At 40.7% G+C, this 21,854-nt stretch overlaps 1 protein-coding gene across 8 annotated transcripts in view; it reads left to right on the top strand.

The window, feature by feature from the left end:
- SYNJ1 (synaptojanin 1) overlaps positions 1-21,854 on the top strand; it is a 92,896-nt gene that overhangs the window by 3,161 nt on the left and 67,881 nt on the right. For all 8 annotated transcript variants that reach the window (XM_047874974.1, XM_047874975.1, XM_047874968.1 and 5 more), the window contains exon 3: positions 21,681-21,767. In XM_047874974.1, coding sequence (XP_047730930.1) covers positions 21,681-21,767 — 87 coding nt within the window. The remainder of the gene's footprint in view (positions 1-21,680; positions 21,768-21,854) is intronic.

Genomic DNA, 21,854 nt, shown 5'->3' with positions numbered 1-21,854 from the left:
GGCATAGCCTTTTTTTTCAGACGACAAATATAGTTCTTTATACTGATGAATTCTTAATTTAAAATATCTGGGGGAAAATGGTTTGGTTTCGTCTTGAACTATTTCTCAACTGTTTGTGTTGGGTTTTTTTGGTGATGTCACCTGATTTTCTAATTTGTCTAAATTTACTTATTTTTTATTTTTTAAAAATGTTTATTTATGGGGCACCAGGGTGGCTCAGTCGGGTAAGCGTCCGACTTTGGCTCAGGTCATGATCTCAGGGTTCGTGAGTTCGAGCCCCGCCTCAGGCTCTGTGCTGACAGCTTGGAACCTGGAGCCTGTTTCGGATTCTGTGTCTCCCTCTCTCTGCCCCTTCCCTGCTCACGCTCTATCTCTCTCTCTCTCAAAACTAAATAAACATTAAAAAAATGTATGTTTGGGGCGCCTGGGTGGCGCAGTCGGTTAAACGTCTGACTTCAGCCAGGTCACGATCTCGTGGTCCGTGAGTTCGAGCCCCACGTCGGGCTCTGGGCTGATGGCTCGGAGCCTGGAGCCTGTTTACGATTCTGTGTCTCCCTCTCTCTCTGCCCCTCACCCGTTCATGCTATGTCTCTCTCTGTCCCAAAAATAAATAAAAACGTTGAAAAAAAAATTTTTTTTTAAATGTATGTTTATTTAGTTTTGAGAGATAGAGCGTGAGCAGGGGAGGGGTGGGGTGAGAGAGAGAGACAGAGAGAGAGAGAGAGAGAGAGAGAGAGAGAGGGAGGGAGAAAGAGAATTCTAAGGAGGCTCCCTGTCAGCACAGCCCCACATGGGGCTCGAACTCACAAACTGTGAGATCATGACCTGAGCCAAAATCAACAGTCAGGTATTAACCAACTGAGCCACTTAGGTGCCCCTAATTTGTCTAAAATTTAAATGTTTCTTCAGTTGTGGTTACTGGTGATAATAGGGAGTTGAGTTTTCAGCTACACAGGATGCACTACCCATAGTTACTAGGATTATTGCTTTTATTCTCAGGTAGGAAACCAAAGGATAATCATTCATCCAAATCTCCAGCAGCTTTTATGCCAAGTAATGGTTAAGAAAAAGCAAACTTCCTAAACTGTGCATTTTGGCATTAACATTTTAAGGAAAAGAATATTAAGAATATTGTCTTAACTTTTATTGATTGTATTTCTTTTCATTAGATTTAGACTATATAAGCAATTCTTTTAGAGGGAAAATGAGTTTGAATGTTGCCTTTCCTGATAAAAGTAGCATAAATGATATATAATTTATTAGATCTGTTATTAGCTTTCCTACAGTAGACTTTAGAGTAATAGCTTGAAATATTTAATGTTAAGAGCTGACAGACCTTTTAGTATATCCTTTGACTTGTAAAATTAATTTGACATTCAGTTTGGAGCAATACCAAGGTGCATGTTGTGCTGTAGAGTGCTCGTTTTTAAAATCTCACATTTCTGAAATGCCTGATGTATCCAGGGAACTGCATTTGGAAGATACGGGGTTGTTCTTTTTCTCTTCAGCAGTCCCAGCCCCTTGAATCTCAGCGCAGTCTGCTTATTAATCTGCAAGAAGAATCTTCCAAAATCACGTTCGGTATTAAACCAAAGTGTAACCCCATTTTTCAAGAAGATTAGGTTTGAGTCCTCAACCTGTCCTTCAAGGCCTTCCATAACTTGCCCCCCCCCTGTGTGTCCAGCATGGGTGTGGATCTCCTTTCAGGGGAGACTCTTCTGTTTCCACTGTGCTTTCCCAAAGTACTGTGCTTGTTCTACCCTTCCTCATGCTGTTCCTGCTACACCCTCTTCCCTGGAATGCTTCTCTCTACCTTTGCACTCGAAGCCTGTCATTCTCGCTCCAATCTTCCTTCCTGAGAATCTGCGCCACCCGCCCACTCCATCTCGTTCTTGTCTCTTCCTTTTCGTCATTTCTCTAGAACTCAGTCCGTATCACAGGATAAACCCTTTTTATGCGCTGGTTTGTGGTTCTCCACGTGCTTGTATGCAGGTGCTCTTTCTAAAAGCAGGTGGTAAAAGTGACCCTTGCGGGCCTCCGTCATGTAGCAAAAGTTTATGATTTCTACAGGCTCTAGTTGTCCTGGCTTTAAAGAGCAAAGCTTAAAAATTTAGACATCTTAGGCAGTACATATCATTGAGGATTGACAATCACTTCGTTGTCTTGGCTTATGCCAGAAATGCCATGAGATACCCAACATGAAACCTTCCATTTCATATTATTAGCGCAGATCAAAAAATAAGGTGCCAGTGAAAACACAGTAAAAACAGTTTCAGATCATGGATCTTTGTAGGGCCTGAGTGTCCACTAATCCAGCCCCAGGACTCTGTCTTTATGTTGCTAGGCTTTAAAACTGAAATCAGTCATGATGCTATGACTTAATCAGTGAACCAGTGGTTTTCAGCCCTGTTTGCGTATTGTAATCACCTGGCGAGGGGTCATAAATACTGGTTCCCTGGGCTCCAGTCCCCTAGAGATTCTGACGTGATCAGGTTGGGATGATTATTCTGAGCATAGTTTACGTAGGCTTTAGAGTCATAGTTTATATTTCTGTGCTAGATTATGGGATAACTTTTTAGCTTGCACATTTTATCCGAAGTAACCAGGTGGCCAGAATGTTAATGCTATTATTTCCTATTGATATCAATATTATAATAACTAGTTGTATAATATCAATTTACTTATATATATTAAGAAGTAGTTTTCTTGAAACGTTCAGCCTGAACCGTAGTGCTAATGCTCCCATAGCCCTTTTAATGTAGTGCTTTAAGATTATGTGGAACTTCCGTGTCTGGATGCTCTACTCTGTAAGGGAAAAACCCATGTCTTGGTAATCTTTGTATCCCTACTGCTTGGTACAGTGTTTCACTCACAGTTACAGAATAAGTGGCTAAAGTAGTGCCGTGGGGGGTGGGCCGGGGTGAGGAGGAGATTAACCTAAGCTAGCTTGCAAAGTTCACAGAAGTTTGAAAGTATGGTACCTTTTTTCTGTAAAATTGATTTTTTTTTTAATCTTTTAAAGAATTGGTGTTTGACTGAACTGCTGATAGAAAAGACATATAGAAGTTATCAGTCCAGAAAGCTGCTTAATTAAACTAAAATTTGATGTCTGAGGGGCAGTGGTTGAGTGTAGGAAGTAGATTCTCCGTGACTAGTATTCTGTGTCTGGACCAGTGTAAGCAGCAAGTGTGATGGTCAGCAAGTCATAACACATGTTTCCTCGGGAATTAATTCAACAAGAGATTAAAGAGGGATATCTACCAGTTTCGTGTCAGGTTCCGTTTCCCTCTTCTGTCTAGTTACACAGCAGGACTGCCGCAGGTCGCCGGTCTGACTGCTAACATGCTCTGCTCTGAATTCACGAACTATCTCGTTGTTTTTCAACCCATCTCGTGCTTCAGCAGAGGTAAATACTTTACGGTCATAATTGAGTCCTAAGAAGGAAATGCAGAGGAGGTCAGCACACGGGAAATGAAGGATGATTTCTAGAAACAGAAGTTCTGGATCACCTGTTGAGAAGATGGGATGTAAGGTAGTGAGATAAATTCCTGACTCTTAATAGTAGAGCTTTTGCTCTTTCAGTAAATGCCAGGATAGAAGTAAGGATTCATTGCTTTTATCTGCCTGCTGGTAAGATGATTTTCAGGCTTTCCAAGTCCTTTTGAATCCTGATGGACTCAAATCACGTGCTTCCTAGACATCAAGGCTGTATCCCTATATGCTGGACCTGGTTTTACCCCAGCTTGTCCATCTGAGTTTCTTCATTTACCTACTTTTTTTTCTTTTATCATGGAACTATGAACCATAAAACTATAGGACAATATTCTGGAAATCTTTGTCACTGAATGTGGATTACACTGCCTTTTCTGTAAAACTGCACGCTCTAAAGGAGCGATTATAACGAGATAATAGTTGCCATTTATTGGAAGCTTCCTCTCCCAGTCACAACATCAAGCCAGAGGTTCCTACACTTTATTGTGTTGTGGTGTCTCATTAAGTTTTTCACAGCACCCCTAGGCCACAGTTCTGTTTATTAAATAATTAGGTCCAAATGTTAAATAGTTCTGTCCTGAGAACTCTGGTACCTATTTGAAAAATAACGCAAGTAAATTGGAAATAATTTCTTTCCCTCCTAAATAACCGGTTATTTACTAATGGGATATGTATGTGCTGTTGAGCATTGAACAGCTTTTCACATCTCAGACTCAGATTGGGCAGCTCCACCCCCTTTTCCGTTCTGCTTCTGCCGTCTTGCTTTTTATCGGCAGCAACTACCGAAAACCCAGCCTTACAGAGATAGGACCTTATCAAAGGAAGTTCGAACTCCACTGTTAATACTCTGAACTACCTCAAGCTAATAGTTTGGGCAGTGCAGCAGCTGTTGAGGATCTCTGTGTTTCTTTCAATTTAAAATATCCTGCAGCTCTTAACGCGAGTTTGTTGAAGCGTCCTAGAGCATGTCAGCATACAGTTTAGGAGATGTGGTGTTAGACATCCTTTATTTCATTTAATTCCGTGGCTTGTGCTTTTATCTCCCATTTCACGGATGTGGAAACTGAGGCTTGGAGAGGTAAAATAACTGGTCCAACGACACAATCTTACCATTTGATTTTTTCACTTTAATTGTTATTTGCGTTGTTGCGAGGGTGGTGGGTAGTATTTTGGGGGTTGGGGGGTGAGGGGCAAAAACAAGGGAGTGCCAGTAGAAGACTTTAAAGTTAAGTGAAATTGATAGCATTATCTAATGAGGGAAGTGTTAAACTTGCTGGACTTTTGCCCACAAACTATTGATGTATTAGAGAGGAAACTTGATTTAGAGTTAGGTCATTAAAAATATAAAGTTGCTTGCGGCGCCTGGGTGGCGCAGTCGGTTAAGCGTCCGACTTCAGCCAGGTCACGATCTCGCGGTCCGGGAGTTCGAGCCCCGCGTCGGGCTCTGGGCTGATGGCTCAGAGCCTGGAGCCAGTTTCCGATTCTGTGTCTCCCTCTCTCTCTGCCCCTCTCCCGTTCATGCTCTGTCTCTCTCTGTCCCAAAAATAAATAAACGTTGAAAAAAAATATATATAAAGTTGCTTTGCTGAGCCAAGTTAAATGTTAGGCTTTAAAATTTTGGACGACGAGTGTAGTAGGTGGTGATGACAGGCGGCCTGCATAGTTGTTGTTTTGTTTTTGTTTTGTTCTTTATAATTGCCAAAGGCTGGCTGTCAGCATGATTGCCCTTTAGATAAGTTGCAGTATCTTACCTCTTTTTAAGAAAAATTTAAGTTGAGGGAAGAAGTGGCTTTTTATAGTTGACTTCTTCTGCCCAGAATGGTGAAATTTAGATTTGTTATGTATCACTTTGTGTCAGGGTTGCAAAAATTTATTTTCTTTTTGTAAGTAATTTTGGGAATGTTCCTATTTGGTAGAAGAGAAAGTAAATAGCAACTTAAATATCTATGCTTAAAACAAACAAACAAACAAACAAAACCTCACTTTAACCTAACTTTTCCATCCTGGGCCAGATAATAGGATTACTTGTTAATGTTGGGCCAAACCAGTAGTTACTAAGTGCTTTCCTTTCTCTACCACTTAACTTTGCTGAGAGAAAATAAAAGGCAAAGCACAGTGTCTCCCTCGTTGAACAGTAAAACTCCATTATGTGATTTTATTATATAATTTCAGGCCCACCAGGTATTCTGACTTGTCTCATAAAATACAATTAGCCCAAGACTATATCAGGCTTTTCGCCTCTGACCATGATGGTGTAACAGGAGCTGGATTTACCCTCTCACCTTAGGTAACAACAACAAAACGAATAAAAGAAAGAAAGAATTTTCAGACATTGAACAATAGGCGGCATGAGACCCTGGTACTTGAGGGCAGGGAAACAAAGAAGGTGAGCCTGACGATCGCTCTAACTGATCACTCTAGCTTACTGCCTTGAGTGCTTCTGGGCTACAGTAGCAGGGAGATGCACCCCAAGAAAGCCTGGCAGTCTCCCTGATTTGAGGAGACAGAGTAGGGAATTTGTGCAAGCCAAGGCAGTGGGAATGCTCAGGACTGAGTACCAAACAGGAGGTAGCTACGCAGAGTTTCAGAGATGTGCACAGGGTTCCACTTGAGATTTCGGCTGATTTGCAGCGCCGGCGTGTGAGGAAACTACCCAGGGCAGGGAAAGAACTACCAAAAAGGAGCAGGAAGAAAAGTTCCTGGACCTCACACAGGGCTGGGAAGAGTTGAGTTGCGAACAGCCAGAACGGGGAAATATCGTAGTACTCTGGGAATTGGGTTGAATACTCAGAAGGGTATATTGCTTCAGTAGTGGGGCCAAGTAGCCCTAGACTAAAGGCCTCTGTGGTCCTGTCCGACAAAGCTCAAAACCAAGACCCAAAGGGATCAGATTGTTTCCTATTTAAATAACTTAATTTCCAAAACCCTTCCCTGTATCCTAGAACAGAACAAAGTTTAAGAATACAGGAATTCAAATATATACCCAGGATTCAACTCTGTAAAATTTACAATGTCTAGCATTCAATTAAAAATTGCCGTACATGCAGGGACACCCAGGTGGCTCAGTCAGTTGAGCATCCGACTGGTGGTCCGTGAGTTAGAGTCCTTCGTCGGGCTCTGTGGTGACAGCTCAGAGCCTGGAGCCTGCTTCGGTTTCTGTGACTCCCTCGCTCTCTGCCCCTCCCCCTGCTCTCACTCTTGCTCTGTCTCTCAAAAATAAACATTAAAAAAATTGTTTTAACTAAAAAAATGACCATATATACAAAGAACTAGGAAAACATCCTCATAATGAGGAGAAAAGTCAATCTGTAGAAACAGTTGTTAAAATCAATAAACAAGGACATTATAACAGCTATTATAAATATACTCCATATGTCCAAGAAGCAAAGAATAAACATGTTAAGGAGAGACATGAGAAATGTGAAAGGCCCAAATTAAATTTATAGAAATGAAAATAGCGTTATCCGAAATGAAAAAAAAAATACACTGATGGGGATTAATAGATTAGACACTGCATAATAAATGATTGCTGAATTTGAAGACCAAATAATAGAAACTACTTAATATGAAACACAGAAAAGACTAGACTACAGAGCCATCAGTAGGTTGGGGAACAAATTCATATGGGCAATGTATGTGTATAATTGGAAACCTAGAAAGAAGGGGCTGAAGCAGAAAAATATATGAAGAAATAACAGCTGATAATTTTCCAAATTTGTTGAAAAATATCAATCCACAGATCCAAGAAGCTAAATGAGCCCCGAGCGGAAGAAGCATGAAGCCGACTACACCCAAGTATATAAACAAATTGCTTAAAACCAGTGGTATAATACAGCTTTTCTTTGCAATCGGTGCCAACATTTTCAACCATTCTGAGGTGGTAAAGTCTGAATTAGTGAAATTGTATCACTTATGTTCAAACTGTAATTTTGAAAGAAACAAGGAGTAGGGTTGATTAGTGCATTTGGGGTTAGCCTTGTAATTAGAGCACCAAGAAGTACAGCTTTAAAGATTGCATATCATACTTATATTGGTAACGGTTTGTATCTGCTTGAGTGTTTAATATTTGTAAATAAGAATTTGGGTGTTATCTTTTTCTACTAAAATGGATTTTGCAAGGGTAAGCCATTGTAGTTCCTCCTGTTATGTCACATAATGTAAGCAATGTGTTCACATTGGAGTACATTTCACAGGCACTAAACTAGTCACATTGTGAGTAAATTTGGCATTTGGGGAGAGGGATTAACTCTTCTTGTCAGTTGGACACTCTTAGTTTAGGTTGAAAGAAATGCCCTTTAAATTCCTGAATGATTTTGAGATAACTCAATCAGTAAAGAAGAGAGAAAACAAAATACTCATCTTTTTCTTTTTTTCTTTTTTTTTAAATAATTTATTTTTTAATTTACATCCAGGTTAGTCAGCATATAGTACAGCCATGATTTCAGGAGTAGATATTCCTTAATGCCCCTTCCCCATTTAGCCCATCCCCCTCCCACAACTCCTCCAACAACCCTCTGTTTGTTCTCTATATTAGTCTCTTCTGTTTTGTCCCCCTCCCTGTTTTTATATTATTTTTGCTTCCCTTCCTTATGTTCATCTGTTTTGTCTCTTAAAGTCCTCATATGAGTGAAGTCCTATATTTGCCTTTCTCTGACTAATTTCGCTTAGCATAATACCCCCTAGTTCCATCTTTGTAGTTGCAAATGGCAAGATTTCATTCTTTTTGATTGCCGAGTAATACCCCATTGTATATATATACCACATCTTCTTTATGTATATACCACATCTTCATCCATCCATTGATGGACATTTGGGCGCTTTCCATACTTGGGCTATTGTTGACAGTGCTGCTATGAATATTGGGGTGCATGTGCCCGTTCGAAACAGCACACCTGTATCCCTTGGATAAATACCTAGTAGTGCAATTGCTGGGCCATAGAGTAGTTCTATTTTTAATTTTTTGAGGAACCTCCATTTTTCCAGAGTGGCTGCACCAGTTGGCATTCCTACCGGCAGTGTAAAAGAGATCCTCTTTTTCTGCATCCTCGCCAACATGTGTTGTTGCCTGAGTTGTTAATGTTAGTCATTCTGACAGGTGTGAGATGATAGCCCATTGTGGTTTTGATTTGTCTTCCCCTGATGATGAGTGATGTTGAGCATTTTTTCATGTGTCTGTTGGCCATCTGGATGTCTTCTTTGGAGAAGTGTCTATTCATGTCTCTTGCCCATTTCTTCCCTGGATGATTTGTGTTTTTGGGTTTTGAGTTTGATAAATTCTTTATAGATTTTGGATACTAACCCTGTATCTGATGTGTCATTTGCAAATATCTCTTCCTATTCTGTCGGTTGCCTTTTTAGTTTTGCTGATTGTTTCCTTCACTATGTAGAAACCTTTTAGCTTGATGAGGTCCCAATAGCTCATTTTTGCTTTTGTTTCCCTTGCCTCCAGAGATGTGTTGTGTAAGAAGTTGCTGTGTCCAAAGTCAAAAAGGTTGTTGCCTGCTTTCTCCTCGAGGATTTTGATGGCTTCCTGTCTTACGTTTGGGTCTTTCATCCATTTTGAGTTTACTTTTGTGTATGGTGTAAGAAAGTGGTCCAGGTTCATTCTTCTGCATCTCACTGTCCAGTTTTTCCAACACCATTTGCTGAAAGACTGTGTTTTTTTCCACTGGATATTCTTATCTGCTTTGTCAAAGATAAGTTGGCCATACATTTGTGGGTCCGTTTCTGGGTTCCCTATTCTGTTCCATTGATCTGAGTGTCTGTTTTTATGCCAGTACCATACTGTCTTGATGATTACAGCTTTGTAACACAGCTTGAAGGCTGGGATTGTGATGCCTCCTGCTTTGGTTTTCTTTTTCCAGATTGCTTTGGCTATTCAGGGTCTTTTCTGGTTCTCTGCAAATTTTAGGATTGTTTGTTCTAGCTCTGTGAAAAATGCTGGTGTTATTTTGATAGGTTGCTCAATATTTATTTTAAAAACTAAATTTATTCATGCATGTAGAAAAATACATAAATCATAAATGTACGACTTGATGAATTGTTACAGAGTAAACATATCTATGTTAACACTACCAGGTTGAGCAATCAACATTACTAGCTCTCCAGAAGATTCCCTCACATTCTTCCCCATTCTTATCTCTACCGTGATTTGCAAAGATAATCACTACCTGACTTCTTACATCATAGATTCACTTTATCTGGTTTTTAACCTAACATAAATGGAATCACTCAATATGTATTCTGTTGGGTCCGACTTCTTTCAATGTTCTGTACAGGAGATCATCCCTATTGTAGCCTGCGGCAGTTGTCACTACTCGGTAGTATTCCCTGGTGTGAATATCCCAGTATTCTGTTGACATTTACTTCTAGTTTTTTCTGTTATGAATGACAGCGGGATGAACATCCTTATCCATGTCTTTTGGTGCACATATGTACACATCTCTGTTGGATGTATTTTTATGAATGGAATTGCTGGGTCACAGAGTATGTTGCTTGGAGCATTTTTACCTCCACTCCTTCTGCAGGCGAGCCTATCGTAACCGCCGCTCTCCCCCCAACAATTTTCAGTTAGGTCCTCCCGTTGTAGTCTGTCAGAATTCCATGACAGTATTCAGTGTCATTTATGAGTTTGCATTTGTATGATCACATAATGGCTGTCTTCCTCATAGAAGGTGTTAGGGCACTGACTTTTTTTCCTGTAGAACTTTGCCAGGGTCCTGGTACATAGTCAGCATTCAGGAAATACTTGTTATGTGAATTAGCGAAAGGTTGTTATCGTCTTGAGATGTTGCCAAGATGGGGATTTGTAGTGTAGACACAACATTAATTTGGATAGTTTAATGTTTTTCAGCTGGAGTTTTAATATTTTAATTATACAAAGAGAACCTTTTCCTTTTAAAATAACTTCTTTTTACTTATGTCTTATAAAATGGAAAGTGGCTTTTCTGCCAGGTAGTTCTGTGACCTTGGATGAATCAACTAAACTCGAGCTTTTTTCTTCTGAAAATGAGTAGCTTGGTTTGCACCATCTCCAGGATCCTCTCTCTGACTAGAGAGAGGCCCTCTGGTTCTCCACCAGAGTGCTACCTGTATGCAAATGAGCTGACCGCAAAGTGCAGTGCGTGCAACCACAAGCAAATTGTGATTCTAGAAAGAGCGGACTAACTTGTAATCTTGTTTTCACATTCTTAATGACTTTCCTTATTTTGGTCTTCTGTATCAGCTGAAGAAAGACCGTCTGTTGCCCATCTGAAAGGTTTGAGCCACAGCGGAATGTTAACATTGGGTAGCAGGCCCTTCGTTAGGTAGCTTATTTATTTGGTTTGTAGTATTGTCATTATCAGAAGTTAGAGAAATTTACATTTAAATTTAATCCCCAGAGTACCATTTCAGTTTAAAACAAATGACTGTGAAGTTATCTGGTGATCTTAGGTAATAAGTTAATTTTGTTTTTCTGTTGAGCTGGAGAAATGATCACCGCGCGACAATTATTCTCTGTTGAAGAAGCCCCTGTTTCAAAAAGTTGCAACTCATGAAAATCAAGATACAGGTGTATGATTGTGTCTTAATCTGACTTTCGATAGTCTGATCCAGTGCTTCATTATGTGCCTGAAATCCTAATGCGAGAAGGGAGGGCGTAATACGAATAATGCTGAATAATGCCAGTTACAACATATGATACAGTGCTACGAGAGTAAGTCACCGTGGCAAAAGAGGGTGCCAAGTAATGTGAGAGAGGACAGTTGGTGTGTTAAATTTTGATAGGGAACAATTGATGGATTTACACCCTTGAGTGTTTTCTGTAGTCTATAAATAGATCATCTCTACAGCTTCTATTTTCATTACTTTCCTGTGGCTTCAGTAGGGAACGTAGGTTAGGCTGCTTTCAGTCCGGAAGGCGTTCAGTGGAAAGAACTTTGAAAGCGTGCTGCGAGGCAAAATAACGAATGAGTTAAGGTGTCTGAGTGGCGTTGTTGCGTATCACTACCTCGTGGCTTAATGTAGGTTTAAATAGTTCTTAACCTCTTCTGTGATGAGCAAAGGCAAGCTTATTATTTTCCAAGGCCGTTTTCAACAGAGTAGGATATTAAAGCTAAGTTATCTAGGATGAACGTAAGGTCAACATTTATGACGGGGTACAGCAATACTTATACCCTTCCCGGGGTCTCCATTCTGGAATTGTCAAGTCTTCTTTTCCAATTTGTTGTATATTTGTCATTTGATGATCTTATGATGGCCTTAGAGTGGACTGTGGGGCCATTCTAAAGACAGTAGGATTTACTGCCTCCTTTCAAGTTATAAAAGTCTAAATGCCCATTGAACTTTTGACTGACCTACCTCTGGTCTAGGGTAGTTGGAGAAAGTACCTCTCAAATTACTTAGAATTCCAGTAGCCTCCGCTGTCACTGACAGCCCAGAGTTATCTTGTTTTCTCTTCTTTCTGAACTTATCCAGTATGCCAAAGAATGTTGTCAGGATAAACTTTTTTTTTTATCATTTTATTTTGGGAAGTATCAACTGTACATCTAAGAAGGGAGAATGGTGTCATTGACTCTCATGTATTTGTCACCCAGCCTCAATGATTATGTCATGGCCGCTTGTGTTTATCTATATCCCTATCCACTATTTCCCCCTCCCCATCTATTTTGAAGTAAATCCTGGATATCATGTCATTTCATCCTTAAATATTTTCATAAGAATACATGTTTATGGTATGTATTTTATTTTGCTTTAAATTCTATTCTGTGACCTTATTCATATTCACATATTCACTAGGATTAGAATTAGAGAGGGGTGCCCGGGTGGCTCAGTCGGCTAAGCATCCGACTCCTGGTTTTGGCTCAAGTCATGATCTCATGGTTCGTGAGTTCAAGCCCCTTTTCCGCCTCTGCACTGACAGTGCAGAGCCTGCTTGGGATTCTCTCTCTCCCTCTCTCTAAACCCCTCTCCTGCCTTCTCTCTCTCTCTCTCTCTCTGAAAATAAATAAACATTAAAAAAATTAAAAAATAGGGGCACCTGGGTGTCTCAGTCTGTTAAGCATCAGACTTCAGCTCAGGCCATGATCTCGTGGTTTGTAAGTTCCAGCCCCACATTGGGCTCGACTGACATATGGATATGTTTAAAAATATAATTATAGATTTATGCCTAAGATAGCTCTGTGTTCCCAGAAAATGATGTTCACATTAGATGGAAAATTAAGAAAAAATTGAAGGCACAAGCGAAAAGTAGTGTCGAATGTGACAGGGAAGAAGAGTTTTTCTCTTTAAAATAAGCTGTTGAGGGAGTTAGGTACTATCGACCCGAGGTGTGAATAGCAGTTAACTTCCGGAGTCAGGCTTTGCCTTACTTTACCCGTTTGACAGATGAGCTACTGGGGTGCAGGCCTCCTTACCTGAGCTGAACTTGCTAAAGGCCTTGATGGGTGGCTAAAAATCGGTAACTTGTAAAAAGAAAGGTTCGTTTTCCTAGCATCTTGTGTGCTTAACAACATCAACATGAACAGGAGAGAGAAAAGAAAACCACAGAGCAGTCTGTTCCCCTCATTGAAAGCACAGTGGATACGTTGAAAGACAGCACCAGCAAGGAGTAACCTGGACTCCTGTTATCAACGTCTCCCCTGAACTTTCATTTCCTCTCATTCTTTCACTCTGTTTTCCTCGGGGCTCTCCATGCATCCTTAATAAACTCCACTAGGTTAAACCGTGTTTAGAAATCGTAGGGCGTCTGGGTGGCTCAGTCAGTTGGGCGTCCAACTTCAGCTCAGGTTGTGATCTCACTGTTTGTGAGTTCGAGCCTCACGTTGGGCTCTGTGCTGACAGCTGAGAGCCTGGAGCTACTTCGGGATACTGTGTCTCCCCTTCTCTCTGCCCCTCCCCCGCTTGCACTCTGTCTCTCTCTCTTTCTCTCAAAAATAAATAAACTCAAAAAAAAATTGGAAAAAATACACCCTGGCTAGAAATCATGGGGCGCCTTGGTGGCTCAGTCGGTTAAGCATCTATGACTCTTGATTTCGGCTCAGGCCATGGTCTCACAGTCTTGAGATAGAGCCCCACGTTGGGCTCTGCACTGACAGCACAGGACCTGCCTGGGATTCTCTCCCTCCTTGTCTGTCTGTCTCTCTCGCTCACTCTCAAAATAAAATCAATAAACTTAAAAAGAAAAAGAAATCAGTTAACGATGCCTGTCTTCCCCCCCTCCCCACTCCCACCCTCATGCCACCATAAACGTCCAGAGCATTCAGATGCTACTGATGGTAAGGTCAAATGTCTGTCTTTTTATGTATAATTTTAAAACTAACAGAACATTCCCTTTTGTGCTGCAACCTGTCAATTTGTTTTTGTCTATGAGACGCATACTTAACAGTTGCAGCGTTCGGCATCTCTGGTTAGGTTGGTAATTTGTTGAGATGAAAAGAAATGAGACCATTTCTGTGGCTGTGAGTACACAAGTGAATGCACTATGAAATAATGAGAAGAAAGATTTACTTCCAGCACGATCGGGGAAAGCTTTAGGAAGGAAGAGGCATTTTAGTTAGGTATTGACGGATGGGCAATGTTTGGAAATGCAAAGATGACTCAGGGGTGTTCCAGATGGAAAGAACACTGTGAACAAAGGGGAAGAGGGAAAAGAGTGTGGAGCATACAAGGAGTCACCCATTATTCATTTTTTATTCGTTTTGACTGCGGTGTGGGCTGCAAGGGGAGAGCGTTAGGGAAAAGGAAAGACGGGGATGAATGAGTAAACTATTTGTAAATTCCGTGTTTTATCTAAAGATCATACGCATTATTTGAAAGTAGTACGGCTTTTTTATTTTAAATAATCCCTTCTAGTGGAAGATTCTCAAATTGTTTTCTAGAATTAAAAATTAGCAGAGAAATAAGATAATAATTTAAGTCTCTCCCTCTTACCTCATGTATTTCTCTGTATTTCATGGGGCTTCATAAAATGAGGGAAAATTTTCCCTGTTAAAAAGTGTATGGTCAGGGGATAACATGGTGCTGTAAGAGTTTATCTTTGTGCTGTGTAGAGAGAAAAGCCTCTTAATTTAGGAATATGCATGTGTATTTTATAAGTTTATTTTTAATGGTTACATTTATTTTTTTTAATCTTGAAACAATGTCAGAAACACAGAAAAGCTGAAGTTCAGTATAAAGAACTTTCTCTTAGTTATCGGGAATAAGTTGTTGGCATGACATCCCATCACCCACAAATACCATTACTTATTTCCTAGAATAGCTAAGACTTGCTCCTTCGTAACTACAATATAACAAAAAAAAAGTTAACATCGTACTTCTTTCTAATTCTCAGACTCCGTTCAAGTTCACCAGTTGTCCCAACAACGACTCTTATAGCAAAAGGATCCAGTTCAGATCTGTCATTTTATTGGTTGTCATGCCTCTTCGGTCTCTTTAAATCTGGGAAAGTTCCTCAGTCTTTGATGTGTCTGACCTTAAAACTTCTGAAGACGAAGGCCGGCTGTTGTGCGGACTGGGCCTCACTTTGGGTTTGTCTGATGGTTCCTCTTGCTCAGATTCAGGTCATGTATGTTGGCAGGAATGTTACGCATGTGCTGCTGTGTTCTTTTCATCGTACCCTGTCAAGGTGCACACAGTTTTGACTTGTCCCAGTACTGCTGGTGAGCACGCTGCTTATTTGTTTAAGGTGCTCTCTGGCAGACTCCTTTTTCTTGTTAACAAGCGTTCCGAGATAAGGTGCTTTGTGAGTATGTAAACATCGCCATTACTCATCACACTTTAACTTTAATCTGTTACTCTTGTCATTTGTTTCAGTGCTCAAGTTGTTCCAGATTTCTCTAGTAGAGGTCCCTTGGAGCTGGCTTTGCATTTTTGTGCCATGTCTCCATTAGTCTTTGAGTACTCCCTTTCTGCACAGAATATGTTCCAGGCTCATCTTGTCCCTGCCCTTGCCCCGGAATCAGCCATTTCTCTAAGGAGGCCTTACAGTGGAAAATGGTATTAGAAAGCAAGATCTCGGTGCTAGGTATGGCCATTGCTGTTGGGGTACTGCTGATCTCAGGCCCTGTTTGGATGGAGCTAAGGGGAATATGCAGTTAACTATGTGTGGGTATTGATGGCTGTATAACACCCATTTATATCCATGTCTGTCTGTCTAGAAAACTATGAGTTCACAGTGGTAACTTCAATTGCAGTCAGCGCTGCCGTGCCCATTCTGGTTTTCTGTCTTCCCATATTGGCACTCTCGTTCTCTGACAGTGAGGACCCTGGCTCCCATTATCCTGACCATCAGCCACTGTCCTGTTGCCGCTGCAGCCTCCACCACCACGCGGGTGGCCTCCTCAGCCCACAGGGGCTCCAACACCCTGCCCCTGGGTTCCCTCAGGGCACCCTGCCCTCCCCACCCTGCTCAAGCTCATCCTACCATACCAGGCCACTCCCAACACCTCTGGGTGGACAGCACCCTCCTCGCCCCACCCAGACTTATCTTATCACAGGCTGTCCTTCCCCTCAAGTGGATGCCCTCTCTCCCTGCCTCTGGCTTCATATCCATGCACAGCGCCATTGTTCATAGTCAGCCTGGGCTCTGACAGCCTACAAAAGACCTCCTTGCATTCTGCCCCCGTCCTCGAAATATATATGGAAGAAGAGGAAAACATCTACAGTACCTTACATAAAGGAAGAAAACACTGTTTTCTCTTAGCAAATTGGAAATGTCTGGAGTTAAAAACACATATGACTTTAAAATTTCATCCACAGATTCATTGAGCATAAAATCTTTGAACTCCTGAGTGCCAGGCACTGAGCTAGGCTGCTGGGGTTTAGTGTAGTGAACTGAACCAAATCCCTCCCCTCATGAAGCTGCGTTCTGTGACTCTGGCTATTTAAGCTTAGACAAGTTAGTATTTCTCTATATTGATAATTGATAATTGATAATTTCTCTAATTGATAACCTCTCTAAGCCTGTTTCCTCATATGTCAAATGGAAATAGTAGTAATTTTGCTCACGGGGCGTTGTGAAAATTGAATAATGCATGCAAAATACCTCTCCCAGTGTTAGATGTCATAGTCATGACAGACAGTATACAGATACCTCAGCTGAAACATCATTCATCACTCTTAAAATTATTTTAAAATTTCATTTAATATTGAGGAGAAAACAAGAAATTCCTGGGCAGGAAAGTGATATCTACTCTTTCAATTAGCTTTCCTTTCCTTTAGCATACTTTTATCTAATAGGCACTTTAGACTAAATTGTATGCGTGTGTGTGTGTGTCTGTCCTGTTTCCTGAGTCTTAGAATATAATATAAAAGTGTAAATAAGCAGCCTGACGTTTGTTGGAATGTTTGAATGAGATGACAGTTTAATAGTTGGGTCTTCATGGAGCCTGAGTGACATGATATATTCATATATTTGGAGTATAGTTCATGATAAGATAATTATTCTGCATTATTAGAAGAGGGAACATTTTTATTTTTAATTTTTTTTTTTCAACGTTTATTTATTTTTGGGACAGAGAGAGACAGAGCATGAACGGGGGAGGGGCAGAGAGAGAGGGAGACACAGAATCGGAAACAGGCTCCAGGCTCCGAGCCATCAGCCCAGAGCCCGACGCGGGGCTCGAACTCACGGACTGCGAGATCGTGACCTGGCTGAAGTCGGACGCTTAACCGACTGCGCCACCCAGGCGCCCCGAGGGAACATTTTTTTAAGTTCATTTATTTTTTGAGATAGAGAGAAAGAATGCACATGCATGTAGGGGAGGAGCAGTAAGAGAGGGAGAGAGAGAGAAAATCTCAAGCAGGCTCTGCACTGTCAGTGTGGAGCCCAGTGCAGGGCTCGAACCCACAAACTGCAAGATCGTGACCTGAGCCAAAGTCAGATGCTTAACCGACTGAGCCACTCATCCCTAGAAGAGAAACATTTTGTTGCATGGGAATGTAGTACATTACAAAATGACTTTTTTTGTTTGTTTTTAAGGGAAGGCAATGACTTAATGTTAAAAATACATTTTCTTTTTTTTCCCTGCCGAGTTTTTTAAAAATTTAAATCCAAGTTAGTTAACATATAGTGTAATAATGATTTAAGGAATAGACTTCAGTGATTCATCACTTACATATAATACCCAGTGCTCATCCAACAAGTGCCCTCCTTAATGCCAATAGCCCATGTAGCCCATCCCCCACCCACCATCCTACAAACAGCCCTCAGTTTGTTCTCTGTATTTAAGAATCTCTTATGGTTTGTTTCCCTCTCTCTTTTTATCTTACCTTTGCTTCCGTTCCCCTGTGTTCATCTGTCTTGTTTCTTAAATTCCACATATGAGTGAAATCATATGCCTTTCTCTGACTGACTTACTTCGCTTAGCATAATACCCTTTAGTTCCATATACATTGTTGCAAATGGTAAGGTTTCATTCTTTTTGATCACTGAGTAATATTCTATTGTATATATGTATATGTATATATGTATATATATGTATATATGTATATGTACGTATGTATATATGTATATACATATACACACGTATATATATACACACACATATATACGTGTGTGTGTGTGTGTGTGTGTGTGTGTATATATGTATATATATATACATACCACATCTTCTTTATCCATTCATCAGTTGATAGACATTTGGGCTCTTTCCATACTTTGGCTAGTGTTGATAGTAGTAAAGAACCTCCATACTATTTTCTAGAGTGGCTGCACCAGTTTGCGTTCCCACTGGCAGTGCAAAAGGGTTCCTCCTTCTCTGCATTCTCTCTGATGCAGCTGAGTTTTTAATTTCAGCCATTGTGACAGGCGTGAGGTGGTATCGCATTGTGATCTTGATTTGTATTTCCCTGATGATGAGTGATGTTGAGCATCTTTTCAAGTGTTGGTTGGCCATCTGTAAGTCTTCTTTGAAAAAGTGTCTATTCATGTCTCTTGCCCATTTCTTCACTAGATTATTTGTTTTTTGGGTGGTGAGTCTGATAAGTTCTTTATAAGTTTTGAATACTAATCCTTTATCTGATACGTCATTTGCAAATATCTCTTCCCATTCCATCAGTTGCCTTTTAGTTTTGCTGGTTGTTTCCTTCCCCGTGCAGAAGCTTTTTATCTTGATGAGGTCCCAATAGCTCATTTTTGCTTTTGTTTCCCTTACCTCTGGAGACGTGTTGAGTAAGAAGTTGCTGCAGCCAAGGTCAAGGAGGTTGTTGCTTGCTTTCTCCTTCAGGATTTTGATGGCTTCCTGTCTTAATGTTCCTGTATTTCATCCATGTTGAGTTTATTTTTGTGTATGGTGTAAGAAAGTGGTCCAGGTTCTTTTTTCTGCATGTCGCTGTCCAGTTTTTCCAACACCATTTGCTGAAGAGACTTGTGTTTTTTCCCACTGGATATTCTTACCTGCTTTGCCAAAAATTAGTTGGCCATATGTTTGTGAGTCCATTTCTGGGTTCTCTGTTCTGTTCCATTGACCTATTTGTCCGTTTTTGTGCCACTACCATACTATCTTGATGATTTATAGCTTTCTTTCTAATCTTACTGGTTGCTGGTGTTTGCACCCAAATGGTGATTGCTGCTGAGACTGATACGTCTAGTAATATCTGTATTACTATATTAGTGATGGTATTTAAGTATCTAGAGCATTAACCTCTAAATCTCTAATATTTGTCCAGGAAGCCATGCCTTCTGTCATCAGAGATATAACAAGCCTCTCCAGCGTTTGCTTTAATGTACATGTGGTGCTCTTAATGAGGCAGTATTGAGGGGCAGGCAATCTTGATTTACTTTACAAAATAAAATTAAAATTAATGCTCTGACATTTTGTATTTGTGTGGCTTGTCATTTAATGTTAGGAGTAACTGTTATTTAAACCTGTGGTATAATAGTAAGAAGAAGAACTCTAGGAATGCTGAAATGCAAACCCCTGTAACTACTGTTAATGGCTTGGTGAAATTTTACCCACTCCCTAATTTCATACGGGGTACTTTGATAAAGGTAAAGGCCCACACTTAACAATGAGCATATTAGAAAACTGTGACAGGATCAGCTAATTGAGTGATTGAGCAGTTAATTTAGTTTTAGCCTGTGTGGCCAGCTAGCAGAAGACAACTCATTCAGAGGCAGAAGTGGGTTAACTGGAAGAAGGCCTATGAGTAGATGGTAAAGAGGTAAAGCGGGCAGGGAAGAGGAGATAGTCTGTAGAGCCCTAGAGGAGAGCTCAGGGCAGAAGAGAAGCTCTTGAATACAAAGCACTAGGAGTATTAGGCAAGGCAGTAGGCTGAGAAGACAGCCCTTTCGTTGGCAGTGAACCTTGAGGGGAAATGGGAAGGCCATAGGATGTAATAACGTGCTTTTCTAATGTGGAACACATGCTATTGCCAAAATGTTCTATAATTCTACATCGAAGACGAATGAGGAAAGGAAAAAGGGGATAGATAGGGGCAACAGACACAGGTAAATAAGGAGGGAACTGGTCAGCCAAGAGGTGAATTGAGGGTGTGGAGTAGAAAGTGGAAAGGGAGAGCAGTAGAGAAGGAAAGAAATAGAAGAGAAAGGACAGGATGAAAAAGAGAATCGTACCTTTCTAGATTTGTAGACTTTAGAATTATTTGGAATTGTCCATTTGAGATACTAGCTGTGATTTATATTTCTTTGGGGGTTTTTTTGTCAGATTTTTAATAAGTATATTTGCTGAGAACTAGGAAGAGTTTTCCTCTAAAGTTTCATGATTTGTTTTTGTTTTTCAGCAGAGGAACCACAGCAGCCTGACCTAGGGATATTATTCTGTGGGTTATATTCGTTAGCAAGAGAACATTAGCTTTATAGCAGAAGAAATGAATCAAGACAAAGGCCAAACTGAAGATTTCCGTTCCTTTGCTAAACTCTGTCGTCAAGTGTGGCCATTAGCTTTTATCATTTAAACATTTGTCATCTTCTGTGTTTTAAGCACTAATCTAAATGTCAGAGATAAAAGGAGGCATAGGACATTGTTCCTGCCTTCAAGGATCAGGCTGGTTAATGGGAAAGACAAGTGATGGGTACATATAAAGTGTTTTGGCAGCATGGAGAGGGAGCTCTGCGAAAGAATTGTGCCTGTAGAGGTAAAGAGGGGTTTCCAGAAAGTGATCTTGTGCCCCTGTTTGTGAATGTGAAGGTTAGGTGGAGCCTTGCTGGCAGAAGGCTAGATTGCACGCATTTGGACACTAGGGGACCCTTTAATGTAGTGAGACCATAAAATGCAGGGGCAGGAGGGGGATGAAAAATGAAGCTGAAAGAGGATGTTGAGGCCAGATTCTGAAAGATTGCTGGTGAAGGAGTTGGATGTTTTCCCTTGGGGTGTGATAACACAGGATAGTGCTGGTGGTACATAGGTGGGCAAACAAATCAGTGAGACGGAGAAGGTGATTCAGAAACAACCTCCAGAACATATCACTATCGTTAAAGGTAGTCCTTTAGGTCATCGGGAGAGACCGCAGTGGTGCTGGAACAAGTTGAGAAGGACAGTTTAGTTTGAGAATCTTTGAGAAGGACAGTTCAGTTACTTGTTTGAGAAAATAACTTATGCGAGCATTTATGTTAAGAATCTCAGATTTAAGGGGCACCTGGTGGCTCAGTCAGTTAAGAGTCCAACTGTTGATTTCGGCTCAGGTCATGATCTCCTGGTTTGTAAGTTGGATCCCTGCGTCAGGCTCCGCGCACTGACTGACAGTGCTGAGCCTGCTTGGGATTTCTCTCCCTCTCTCTCTGCCCCTCCCCCACTTGTGCTTGCCGTGTGTGTGTGTGTGTGTGTGTGTGTGTGTGTGTGTGTGTGTGTGTGTCTCTCTCTCTCAAAATAAATAGACTTAGAAAAAATATTTTAAAAAATAAAGAATACCAGATAAGAAAAAAAGAATATCAGGGGCACCTGGGTGGCTCAGTTGGTTAGGCGACCGACTTTGGCTCAGGTCATGATCTCACAGTTCGTGAGTTCGGCCCCGCGTCAGTCTCCGTGCTAACAGCTCAGAGCCTGGAGCCTCCTTCGGATTCTGTGTCTACCCCTCTCTCTACCCCTCCCCTGCTCACGCTCTGTATCTCTCTGTCTCTCAATAATAAATGAACGTTAAAAAATTTTTTAAAAAAATAGAATATCAGATTTAGAGAAACTCTGGCTTCATAACAAAATAGAATCTGATGTTTCAGGCCATTTTTCTTACCCTGAAACTTTTTTTTGTAGCATCTGCAGAAAAAGAGGCAATCAAGGGTACATACTCCAAAGTGCTTGATGCTTATGGACTCTTAGGTGTTTTACGATTAAATCTTGGTAAGTTTATTTTTCAATATAATTAATCTTTTTCATTTCTTTGTTTTAATTTTAAGGATTTGAGGGAGACTGTTTATCATTTCAGAC

The sequence above is a fragment of the Prionailurus viverrinus genome, chromosome C2 (genome assembly GCF_022837055.1).
Source record: "Prionailurus viverrinus isolate Anna chromosome C2, UM_Priviv_1.0, whole genome shotgun sequence".
NCBI classification, from domain to species: domain Eukaryota; kingdom Metazoa; phylum Chordata; class Mammalia; order Carnivora; family Felidae; genus Prionailurus; species Prionailurus viverrinus.
This window is presented reverse-complemented; position numbering and strand designations above follow the sequence as displayed.